The sequence below is a fragment of the Sorghum bicolor genome, chromosome 5 (genome assembly GCF_000003195.3).
Source record: "Sorghum bicolor cultivar BTx623 chromosome 5, Sorghum_bicolor_NCBIv3, whole genome shotgun sequence".
NCBI lineage: Eukaryota > Viridiplantae > Streptophyta > Magnoliopsida > Poales > Poaceae > Sorghum > Sorghum bicolor.
This window is the reverse complement of record NC_012874.2, coordinates 67,470,119-67,482,449: the sequence shown is the minus strand read 5'-3', so window position 1 is coordinate 67,482,449 and position 12,331 is coordinate 67,470,119. Positions and strand designations below refer to the sequence as shown.

Below are 12,331 nucleotides of genomic sequence, written 5' to 3'. Positions count from 1 at the left end.
TATTTACACCCCTAGTAAAATATATAGAAAGGGTACGGTAAATTGTCGCGGCAAAACACGGCCGTGTATGCAAGCCCAGATAATACGTGATGTGTCCTATTCGGCAGAAGGAATATGAACACGACCCGCACACTCGTCCAATATAATCCGTATATAAAAACGTTCCCGGGCGCTCCTCCGTGGCTTTTAATTTGTGCATCACATTGCAGTAGTATATATATGTATACTACACGTACACGTTAGTGGCAATGTCGTCGTGGTCTCGCCGTCGTCGTACCATGCTCCGCAACGACGACGACGACGACGATGATGGCAGAGCGTCGACGACCATGCTCACCGAGATAGCGACCGGGTGGCACGTGCTCAAGGTGGAGCGCTACTCCAAAATCAATGGTCTCGGCGTCGCCAGGCGCATGAAATCATGCCCGTTCGTCGTCGGAGGCCACACCTGGTGCATCGCCTACTTCCCCGATCGACGGTCTCACCGAGGACACCGCCGACTGCATCTCTTTCGCCCTCCGTCTCGAAGATCGTCGTGCCGGCACCGGAAGAGATGCCGTCAAGGTACGAACTACGTTCAGCCTGCTCGACGTCGCCGCCGGAGGTCCAGTGCCATCTCTCACCGTCTCTTGTGGTGTCTGGACCTTCTCGAGAATAGGCCAGTCATGCTGCGACGCACGGTTCATGGAGAGGAAGGAGTTCGAGTCGTGCTACGTGAAAGACGACGAGTTCTGCATAAGGTGCGACGTGACAGTCCTGTCAGCAGCTGCGGCGCCGCCGCTGGACCTGCGCCGGCAACTCGGCGACCTCCTCGCCGGCGGGGACGGGGCGGACGTGACGCTGGACGTCGGCGGCGAGTCGTTCCGCGCGCACAAGAACGTGCTCGCCGCGCGGTCGCCGGTGTTCATGGCCGAGTTCTTCGGCGGACCACACAAGGAGCAGGTGGCGGGTCGTGTGAGCATCCATGGCATCGAGCCCAGCGTGTTCAAGGCCCTGCTCCACTTCATCTACACCGACTCGTTGCCGGACATCGACGGCGGCGACATGACGGCGATGGCTCAGCATCTGCTCGTGGCAGCTGACCGGTACGGCATCCAGAGGCTAAAATCGATCTGCGAGTACCTTTTACGCACCTTTGTCGACAGGAGTGCAGTGGTGACCACGCTGGTTCTCGCGGAGCGGCACGGTTGCCATCAGCTCAAGGAGGCGTGCTTCAAGGTCATGAAGTCCTCGGCCAATTACAAGGAGCTTGTCTCAGGGGAAGACTTTCAGTATTTGGCTAGCACTTGTCCCTCTCTTGTCCAAGAGCTTGAAGCTGCATGATTGTCAGGCTGCGAGTAGAACTGCTCGTAAAATCTCTTTTTTTTTTTGATCATGTCCAACGCCATGTGTTTCATTATTAAGAGGAGGTACAAAGTTAAGTACAAAGCGGTTTCTAGGTAATCCATGGATCACCACAAGACGCACCGAGTGTTAACCTTAAGTTAAGTCTACAGTGTGCTCTGCTTGCACATTTTGCATGATTTTGCAGTTATGCTTAATTATTAATTAAAAAAGTCGGCCTGTTAACTAGTTCTTTCAAATTAAAAAATGATTGTGGGGCTTAAATAGTTTAGATGCCTTGGTTGAAGTAGCAGAGATTGGCTATGTAGACGACAACGTTGGAAGCCGTATTATATATCTCTGGTCACATTAAAGCATTCTAGTTCCAGATCGATCCAGTATATTATCTAAGAGCAAGTATAATCAGTGGGATCTAGCATGGTCTAGGTCTTTGCTATGTATAAAAAACAATCGTTAGAAACGTTATTATTCCCACTTGTATACCATATAGGGTATTGAGGGTTGCCCAATAACCAAATATCAGTCGAGAACTGCTCCAGTACTCCTCTTTTTAAAATTGTACACATCTTAAAACAACTCATCTAATCTAATTAATTAAATATTTTTGCAATTATTTTCCACTGTCTTATCTGGGCTCGGCCCGTCCTAGCTCATGTCCAGCTCAATTGCAGTCTATACTCATCTCTCATCGATACTCTCCGCTCTATTTCGGCACCTTCCGTTTTCGTGCGCAGGCAATCAGCGGCGGTGCTCCATAGACGTCCTCGCTGCACAAGGACTGCGTCAAAGCAAAGCAAAATCCAATCCAATCTACCTCCCTTCATCCTCTTTGTTCGGATCTTAATTTCTCGAACGTTGCAGATGTGCGGAGAGAATAATTATGAGGTTCTACAGTATTCTTTGATTAATGCGATTGTTTAGGGCACTCACAATGCAGACTTTATCATAGAGTCTAAAGTTATTTATTACCTCGAACAATGTGGACTTAGAGTCTAAATAAGACTTGGAGTCTTATTTTTTCTACTTCTTTCTTCAATAAATATGCTGCCACATCAGCAAAATACCATAAATAATATGTAATTAAGTATCTTGGACTCTGTGATATAGTCTTGCATTGTGAGTGCCCTTAGAGAGCGCCGGCGGCTGCGAGGAAATGGATTGAGGACTGAACAAAAGGGACTGGGGCATCGGGTACGTACCGGAGACATGATTGTGGTCCAAGGTTTGTGCTGGGTTCAGACGGGCGGGCTAGCCCATACGTGACCCAGTTGGAAATTAATTAAGATTTTTTTAATTAATTAGATGTGTTGCTTTGAGATCATATCTGTGTATAATTTTTGAAATTAGGAGTATCGGAGCAGTTCTCATATCAGTCTACTACCCATAATTTTGTTCTTCCTTCATCTCGATGACAATTGAGAGTGTTCTAGCTGGCCTATATATACTGGTGCTTGATGCGTTTGCCCCGATGGGATCACCCCTGAGTGAGCACTTTTAGTTTACCTGTGAAGGGTCATTATATGGAGTTCTTTTTTCCAGCCACTAAAAAACGGTGACACATCTGTTATCGTCTTAGTTTGTTGGCAGGAGCCCCATTGGGTGATGGCACTTTGGCAAGTACATGCAAATTGAAATAATATCTGGATTCTGGACCAGTGATAGAAATTTTTTGACAGAAGCCTTTTCCTTGACCTGTCTCTTCTCTTATTACACCGATAAGTAGACAGCTACTACAGGGCGTGGTTTCAGCAAGCCAGGAATGGTTACTGAATTGAGCAGAGGCGCAGCGACAGTAACCACCCTCCTATGGTGGTCCAGGCTTGCGGCAGGTGATGACTGTGAATTTGATGAGCCCCTTCCTGTAGCCTTGGATCAGCAGTAGTATCCCCATCGCCCCATTGATCGTCTTCCATCCTTAACAGAGGCAACAATGATGAATGATAACAATCCTGTCCCGTCTAACATTTGTTTGGTGCAGTCCATGTTCTGCAAAAAGAGCTATTGAAGATAAGACGAGTAAGTGTCAGATACATACCACATGTTAACGCAGAGGTCAGGCCCTTCCATGACAATGACAGTTTTATCACAGCGGGCCAAAACGGGACCACGTTCTCCGACCAGTCAGCTGTCCTGATATCCTGACACAACATGCAACAACAAAATAGATTTGTTTTCTATGAAATAACATCATGCAAACAAATTTCCAAATTGGCGTGGTCCCCTAGTAGGTAGATGAAGCATTCAATCTTATCATCAAGATATTGATCAAGACGTATTTGCAAATGCAAGGTAAGCATAGCAAGGTCTTTCGTATTCATTCAGAATTATTCAGATCAGACATCAGAAACAGCTTTTCTTTTTTTTGTTTTACCTCGAGAGACAGTGACTTAGCAATGCTGACATAGTCTGAAGGTAGGAACCAGTCGGCAAGACAGTATGCATCAGATATCCTCTTTAGGAGTCTCTGTTCATCGGGTTTCAGGGAAGTTTCAGACGGATTGAGGTTCCTATGGCAGCATGTCACGATGATTATTGTCCCTCCAGGAGCTGCGACACGCGCTAGCTCACTAACAAACTGATACACAAGTAATTAAGGTAAGAGTTCACACATTATGCAGTTAGCGCACTAAAACTAATACACAATCAAGGTAAGAGTTCAAACATTATGCAGTTTCACTGCAACGAGTAAGGAAATTTTGGTGCATTTTCTGGAAGGTTAAGAGTAGTTCAAGCAAAACACAAGAAAAAACAGGTTACCTTTCTTTTATCCGGCATGTGCTCACCACTCTCCATGGACCATACAAGATCAAACATTCCATCAGGAAAGGGTTGTTCTAGAGCATCAGCAACTTGGAGGGAAACCTGCATCAGCATCGTTACTGATCTCCGATGAAAACTGAAAAGCAGGTGTGTGGAAGAGACGACTGATATTGACAAAGTCTCTCCTTAGCCGCAGTTACTATGAATGATTGATAAATAATAGTACATTAATCACGATTAATTAAGGCAGCGGAAGTTTTGGGCACCTGGTCTGACAAGCCCTGGGCGGCAGTAAGAGCATTTCCTCTCTCAGCTTGAACAGGGCTCAACGTGATGCCCGTACATTGTGCTCCGTATTTTCTGGCCAAGTACCTTGAGCTGCCTCCAATGCCACATCCTACGTCGACTATTGTTTTGGGCCTCTTCTCTAGATCATCTGCACAGAAAATAAGCATGAAATCTAGTCAAAGTTGGCGAACGATGTCAACCAAATTTATATAACTAGGTGAATTCCCCGCGCGTTGCTACGAGATTTTCTTAAAAATAAATCATTATATACATAGCACTATTATGCGGTATTTAGTCTATTATGTATGTACACATATGAATTTGACTTGCATGTATTTTATTGTATTAGATCTAGTAAAAAATTGCTAAGCTAATAAAACAAAAACTAATATTTGGTTATATTATAGAGGAATTAATTGGTGATGAAACAAATAATGTATGTACATGACTTGTATATGAATATATTAAAGATTTAAAGTATTTCACATGATATAGATGACATGGTTATTTTTTATAATTAATATGGAATGACATGGACTTAGTGGAGAATGATGTGGACATAATGCATGGAGAGATAAAATATTTAGTGGATCACTTAGTGGGGAATGATGTGGACACCTTGTATGAAGAGAGAATTCATGAGTGAGGTTTAGCTTTATAAGAGTTATAGATAAGATAATAATATTTATTATACTAACTACGTATCTTTAGATTCTTCATTAATTATATTTTCATAGTATATCTATTTGATGACAAAAATCTTTATAATTCTCTCTATAATTTTGATCAAATTTGAAATGCTTTGACTCTTCATTCTATGAATGTCTTATAGTTTGGAATGTAGAGGAAGTACTCTCCATTGTTAGAGGGGAGACGATGGAAATAGTGACGACTAACTAAAAACGGAAGAACTGCGACTGGATCATAAACACATAGTTATCTTCAATACGATTGTTTTTGTTTTGCAAAAATCCAATATGATTGTTTTATCGAGATAGAAAGAGATATTAGAGTACCGACGCAGAGATGGTCGTATCCGCTAAGTCAACCCCCGGGGCACTCTCGGCTGGATAACGAGGCGAGCTGGCTCGGCTCGTTTTGGCGAGCTAGCTTGGCTTGACTCTTTATCTTAACGAGTCAGGTATAAATGCTACTACACAAATAATTTTGCAAGACGGTGCTCTTTAACTAATGAAGATGGTCACATAATTTAACCGTCTCCTAAAATCCTGATGGACTAATAGAGGTGCGCATTTTTTATTTATGTAGTCACTCACTTTTTCCCGTCTTCTAAAATCGATTTCCGGAGACGAGTATTTTAAGGCAACCGTCTCCAAAAATATTCTATTTTGGAGGCGGCCGTCTTAAGGTGTCCACCTCCATAAATGCAATTTTGAAGGCGGTCATGCTATATGACCTATCTCCAAAAATATTGGCACAAACAACCCATACCTCGGCCCAATATCACACCCTTCGTATATATATATATATAGGGCGAGTTAAGGTTTGGGTTCCCCTCCACTCTCTCTCTCTCCCTTCAAAAATGCGGCTCTCTCTTTGCCTCAGATGCGCCATCGCTCTCTCTTAGATGTCATCGCTCTCTCCCTGCATCCATTCAATTCTTTCTCCCTCTGGCCCTCCCTCCACACTCTCTCCCTTCGGCCTTCCCTCCACTCTCCTGGCAGCATAGGGCATGGTCACGGTGGTCATGCACCATCTTCTTTGCAACGGCGGTAGCTAGAGCTCCTCTTCGACCCCTCCGGGATCCGGCGGTGCCGTGGCCGAGGAGGCCGGATCCAGCGTGTGCTCCTCCTCTCCACCACGGCGGGCTCCCTAGCTCCCTCCCAAGTGGCGGATCTACCATGACACAGTATGGGATCCAGCGATGGCACGCCTGGGGACCTCGGATCCAGCGCATGCTCCTCTTCTTCTTCATCACGGTGGGCTCCCTCTCCCTCCCAAGACACGGATCTGGTGCACGCTCCTCCTTGCGGCGGCGGTGGCTTACTCCCCCTCTACCACCCCTGAGATGTGATAGGAGAGGGCACATGCAGCGAGATCTATGGAGGTGTGTTGTGGTGTGAGGTAGAGGTGTGGTGGCCCTGCTCCGGCGAAGGTGCAGCAACCAGATCCGATGTTAGGGGATGCGCACAAGGTGGATCGAGAAACTTCGATCGTGGCAGTCATAGGGTAGGGTGCCCTCCCCCGGTGGCGGCGGCACGCAATGGAGGCGGCGCAAGGCCTAGGTCTAGGCCCATTAGGTCTGTGCTATGGGCTTTTCCATTTTTTTTGTTTTTTCGCACTAATTTAACGGTGACCATTGATTGGAGGCGGTTGCCCATGCCCGCCTCCAATAAGATTTATGTACTTATTGAAAAGTACACAAAATATCTACAACTTAAAAATAGTAATAATACAAAAATAATATATCCAATAGTCTTAAGTCAAACAAAATATTTATATGAGCTAATATATCAATCATTTGTAAAGTATAAGACATAAAGTAATATAAAACTAATATAAGTTATGATAAGTTTTTCTTTAAAATTGTAGCTCCTTTAGGTGGCGAGCGGCTCATGAGCTGGCTCGAGTTGGCTCGTTATAGTTAACGAGCTAAAATCTTGGCTCGGCTCGGCTCGTTATAATAACAAGCCAAGCCGAGCTCAGCCGAGCTATAGCTATGAGCTAAACGGACTAACGAGCTTCGTGTAGGCTTACTCGTAGGGCACACATGCGGATTTCGCCGCCCCTGTGACTACTCCCCGAAGCCCGTGCAGGACATGCAATGCATTCAGGGGTGGCTACGACGGCCGAGTACGTACACTGGATTTTATCGGCAGTCCAATTGGCCGGCCAAATTCAGATCGATGATAGTTTTTGTTGATATATATACTAATTCTACTGGAATCCACTGATAATTCGGAAATAGCAGATTTTTTTGGAAACCTATATGTGACAATGTAAACCCATGCGGCCATGCAGCACAAACAACAATTTGTTTTCTCCATGATGATGCCGTGGCAAGTCTGGTGGATGGGGAAGGATGTGGTGGTTTTGTATGTGCTAGGATAGCTAGGGGACGCCGACAAAACATGTGATATTTATCGTCTCAGCACTCAATGTGCCGACTTGCCGAATCCGATGTGCTATGAGCGCAGCTGGGCAGGGACGACGTGACACCTGACCTACATGCCGGTGGCGTCACCCTCCGTTTCCCGGTGTACCTCGTTGCCCACCTGCATAAGGAGTACAAGGGAATGCCATGCTCGGATCCCCATATTCCGAGGTCACCATACATTTTGCGTGTGTGGATGGGTGCTGTCAGTTGTAACTTAGAGCATCTTTAGAAATTTGGTAAAATAACTTTCTATTTTAATATTTTAGCAAAAGGAAAAAAACACTCCTCTATAATTTGGTAAAAAATAGAAAATTATCAAATATTTTTCTAAACTCATAAATTTCCAAAGTTGAGAGAACTCTCTATCTCTCTTCCTTGGACTTGTTTTCACGGTACTTCTCACGCAGCCCTCTGGTCCGGACGCCACTTGTATGTTGTACCAGCCTCCATTATTACCGCCACCCTATAGGTCAACGTTATCGCTCCAGGTGTTTATGATCTTTGGATCGAAAGCATGACATGCTTCTTTCATATGTGCATGTCATGCTATCTTCACATATGCTCATCTCTTGCATTAGTTGGACGGCTGATAGCTAGGCACTCCATGTTGGCCATACACAACTAATGCTTGCATCAGTGCGGTGCCGATAGAAGATGTAATTTTCTTTTAAATTTTTTTTATGAACAACATAATAAACCAAAAAATAATTAAATATATATAGGCCCTACCATAACTTTTAGAAAGTTATTATAGGAGACTATTAGAGAAGAACAAAAATTAAGGTTGTTATTTTTTTTGTTAATTTGCTAAATTGATTAGTTTCGCAAGTAAATTATACCAAACTCCTGGAGATGCTCTTACTTGTAAGTTAGTATTTGTAGTTTTTGTTATCTCGATTTCTACTCGATTCATCCCTACCAAAGCCCTATTTAGTTTGCCCTCCTAAACTTTAGTTGCTCCTCAATGGTTTGTCACTCCAAAAAAAGTGACTAGAGAGAACTAAAGGCCATTTAGTCCCATTTTTATTTGAATAAAAATTGACTAAATGAGACTAAATTTAGGAGCTGCTAAGTGAACCAAATACCCCTAATTATGATTATTTTTTCTATAAAAAAGAGTACTTTGAATAGTCTCTCTTAAAGTTATTCATCATATTATCACTTGAAAAACGGTTTGAATAAAAGTCACTTCTTGTGCCAACGCCGCTCTTCATCTTTGGTCATTGGCTTAGGAGAAATTAGAATAAAGATGACTATAACTAAAAGTATAATTAAAGAAGCTATTGAAGAGTTTTTCTCTACCAAATCTCTATTCCTATCAACTATGAATTACCAAGGATATAAAGAGGCTCCTCAAATTGCTCCATTACCTAGACATTACTATGCTGGATTTCTATTATAAAACCTTGTTGCGGTAGGATGTGGTACTTATATTTTTAAAGATCCAGGCTGCAAACAGGAAACTAAGGGCAGGGCACCGTCAATATATAGTATGAGCAAGTTACTAACTCTAAACCAACATTTTCAATGATGCTAATTTCTCCAATGACAATCACATAATCTTATTTAGGGCCTGTTTAGTAGAACTTCTAGATCTGGCTCCTCCGAGAATCGCACCAAGCTCTTCGAGTCGAGCCTCTTAGGAGAAACCTGCCAAAATAATCCCTTAAAATATGTGTATGAGACTTTAAGAGTACGCTTTTCTCCTTTTTTAGTAAAAAAAAATGAAATAAGCAATGTCCGCAGGGGCACGAAGAAGTCACCACAAAGTGGTGCCCACGTAGAGGCGCGCTGGCCGCCGCTCATGGTGATAGAAGAGCGTGTTTGGTTTGGGGTGTTACAGTTTAATATGTACTGTAGCAGTTTTGTCTATAGATGTACAACGGACCGGGCCGGGCCACCACCGTGCTGCGGGCCAAGGGTGTGGCCCGTGGGCCATTTTCCCGGGCCGTGCCGCCCGTTCAGCCCGGTCGGGCCGGCCCACAGCCCGACAAGCATCTCATGTCTTAATTTACCAGTTTTTTTTAACAAAGGTCAATTTTTTCACAAATCACAGCATATGAAAGAAGCAGCATACAATTTCATTGTTTCAAGTAAAACATATCTCAATTCACAAGTTATATCAAAGAGAAAAAGCACAAAATCACAACATATAGGAAAAAATGAGCGGGCCATGTTGGGCCACGGGCCGACCGGGCCGGGCCACCACCGTGCTGCGGGCCGAGGGTGCGGCCCATGGCCCGGTCCGGCAACGGGCCGAGCCGCCCGTAGCCCGCAAGCACCGGACCGGGCCGTGCCACGGACCGGGTCAAATTTAACGGGCCAAATGTACATCTATAGTTTTGTCTTATTCAAAAATTATTATCCAATCATGAACTAATTAGGTTTAAAAGATTCATCTCTCAAATTACTCTTCAGTTGTGTTTTTAGTTTTGTAAATATATAGTTTATATTTATTAGTACTCTATGCATATATGTGTCCAAACATTCGATGTAATGGGTGGTAAACTTTAATAGGGCAAACCAAACGGTGCCTAAAAACACAAGAAAGCATGCATGCAAAACTAGTACTCCCTCCATACCTATAAAACAAGTCGTTTGGACAATCACACGGTCTCCAAAGTCTAACTTTAACTTCTTATTTTTATAAAAATATTTATCAAAAAGTGGTATACATATATTTTTATGAAAGTATTTTTAAAGATAAATCTATTCATATAGTTTTTATATTTTCAAACTCAACAACTTAAAAGTTATTTGTGATTTATATTCTCAATGTTTGACCAAAACCTTATTCAAAACGACTTATTTTATATGTACGGAGGGAGTACACTTACAAAGAAAGCAAGCTAGCAAAAGCAAATCGTTCTCATCTTTTATTTGCTACTTTCTTCGTTCCAAATTATAAATCATCTTATTTTTTAATATATTTATTTTATTATGCATCTAGATATATAGCGAAATAGACAAACTAAAAAAAATCAAAATACATTATAATTTAAAATAGAATAAGTATTTCAGAAAAAAAAAGACAAGAAAGAATGATGGTAGCTGGGCCGTTCATTACTAGGTCGTCGTTTCAACCAACCGGGTAGTGCTTTTGCCGGTGTGCACTGTGGACGCACCTGGGACGGCGGCGAATGCGAGCGCCTCGTCGATGGTGCGGATCTGGGCGCGGCGGACGTCGGGCCGCACCGCCGTGGCGTCGCCGGCCGGTTCGTAGAAGCCGTGGTGCAGGTGCTCGCCGCAGATGCGTTCCCACACCCCCGACGACTCGTCGTATAGCCCCGCGATGTCCTCCTTCAGGCCTCCTGTGGCCGCCGGCACCGCCGCGGAGGCCATCATCGGTGTCGTCGTCGGGAGCGGCTGGCTGGCTGGACGCAGGCCTCCAGTGAAGCTAATTAAGGGACTAGCAGCGGAGCGTACGTACGCAAGTGTACGTGTGGACTGGGGAGGGGATTGGACGCATGGTGTGTACATATATACTGTACTCTCTTTGTACTAAAAAAAATAAAATCATTTTAGACAAGACTTGATTCGAACATTGATTAATAACTTTTAAGTCGTTGAGTTTATAAATATAAAAATTATATAAATATACCTGTCTTGAAAAATTATTATTATAAAAATATCTGTATGTCACTTTTCGATAATTTTTTTTTAGATAAAGGATAGTTCATACCCGGCTTCAATTATTACAAGGTTCGGCCCATAGGCCAACACACGAGCTGTAAAAGAAACATCTTACAGCGACCCACAAAAAAGGACAAAATAAAGTTTTTTTGACTAAAGAAGACCAATAGACCTATTTGACAACCATCCATTGAAAGCAAAAAAATGCAAGGCTGAGTCTCTAGATGCTGCCCTGCAAGGATCAGCTGGTCTCGTTGAACATCACACCGCTGCAGCCTTGCCCATTGGCAGAGCCAGTAGGTTCTCCTGAAAAGAACCTTTGGCTGAATAAATATTTTTTTAAAAAAATAAAAAGTTAAAGTTATACTTTTATGACCGTACCGTTATTCAAAATGACTTTATTTTTGAGTACGGGAGGAGTATTCAATAGATGCAGGTGACATTTCCACATCCGGCCACAGGTCACAGTGTCGCATTGATGGAAAAAACAAAAAATACAAATCCAGCGAGAGCGAGGTGTGGCTGATGAGCGAGCACGACAGTCGTCTACTCTTGGAAACATCACTACACAGTGGAGACAAACGACACCGACGGGCTGCCGTTTTCGAAAAATCAATCAGGCCGTGCAGGCTCAAACAAACCTTATTATGGAGTATATATGGACCTCACAAACCGCACGTGGTCCAATTCAATTGCAGCTTCGCCCGAAAATAATGGTGACGCCCAGGTCCACGTAGGAGCAGATCGATTTTTTTATTCCGAGGCTCTAGCTTCACATGGCGCCAATTAATAAAAAAATACTGAAAATCTTAAAAAAATCAAAGTACCTTCACATGGCGCCAATGCCGGTGGTGACCTTGTAATGGGAGTACTACCATTGCACCATAAACACGTGCCACCCTGTCACTTTCTCTGCAGAGACCATGGACGTGCTGCTGCCGGCCGTGGCAGCAGTGGAGGAGGAGGACGATCGACATGGAATTGTCCAAGCTCTACCGCCATTGCCACTGACAAACATGGCGGTGATTGACGAATGGCGATGACGACATGAAAGTGGTAGATCGAGCGGCGGCGCTTTAGGTACGTGGAGCGCCCAAAGTAGATGAATCAATTACACGAGTTTCTCCCTACCAAACCAAAAGTTTGCTAGGTTTCGGCAACCAGGACGTGGCTTCTCTTTGCCCAGGG

The 12,331-nt window shown here is 43.7% G+C and overlaps 2 protein-coding genes and 1 long non-coding RNA gene across 3 annotated transcripts; 1 reads left to right on the top strand and 2 right to left on the bottom strand.

Moving 5' to 3' along the window:
• On the top strand, positions 217 to 1,443 carry LOC8068307 (BTB/POZ and MATH domain-containing protein 2). Its single transcript, XM_021461868.1, has 2 exons — positions 217 to 564; positions 659 to 1,443. The coding sequence occupies exons 1-2, from the start codon at positions 249 to 251 to the stop codon at positions 1,321 to 1,323; spliced, it is 981 nt and encodes a 326-aa protein (XP_021317543.1). The 5' UTR covers positions 217 to 248; the 3' UTR covers positions 1,324 to 1,443.
• On the bottom strand, positions 2,963 to 10,970 carry LOC8079111 (probable tocopherol O-methyltransferase, chloroplastic). The gene is made up of 6 exons (XM_002449830.2): positions 10,636 to 10,970; positions 4,371 to 4,540; positions 4,102 to 4,206; positions 3,716 to 3,919; positions 3,380 to 3,482; positions 2,963 to 3,258 (listed from the first exon to the last, which is right to left on the bottom strand). The coding sequence occupies exons 1-6, from the start codon at positions 10,853 to 10,855 to the stop codon at positions 3,149 to 3,151; spliced, it is 912 nt and encodes a 303-aa protein (XP_002449875.1). The 5' UTR covers positions 10,856 to 10,970; the 3' UTR covers positions 2,963 to 3,148.
• Positions 11,150 to 11,964, bottom strand: LOC110435831. Its single transcript, XR_002453684.1, has 3 exons — positions 11,808 to 11,964; positions 11,525 to 11,738; positions 11,150 to 11,449 (listed from the first exon to the last, which is right to left on the bottom strand). It is a non-coding gene; the product is annotated as an uncharacterized LOC110435831 (long non-coding RNA).

Coding starts and splice junctions, on each gene's coding strand:
- LOC8079111 (XM_002449830.2), bottom strand. CDS start 10,855: ATGATGGCCTCCGCGGCGGTGCCGGCGGCCACAGGAGGCCTGAAGGAG. Junction 3,483..3,715: donor CTAAGTCACTGTCTCTCGAG/GTAAAACAAAAA, acceptor ATGTTGTGTCAG/GATATCAGGACAGCTGACTG. Junction 3,259..3,379: donor GACCTCTGCGTTAACATGTG/GTATGTATCTGA, acceptor GCCTCTGTTAAG/GATGGAAGACGATCAATGGG.
- LOC8068307 (XM_021461868.1), top strand. CDS start 249: ATGTCGTCGTGGTCTCGCCGTCGTCGTACCATGCTCCGCAACGACGAC. Junction 565..658: donor CCGGAAGAGATGCCGTCAAG/GTACGAACTACG, acceptor TCTCGAGAATAG/GCCAGTCATGCTGCGACGCA.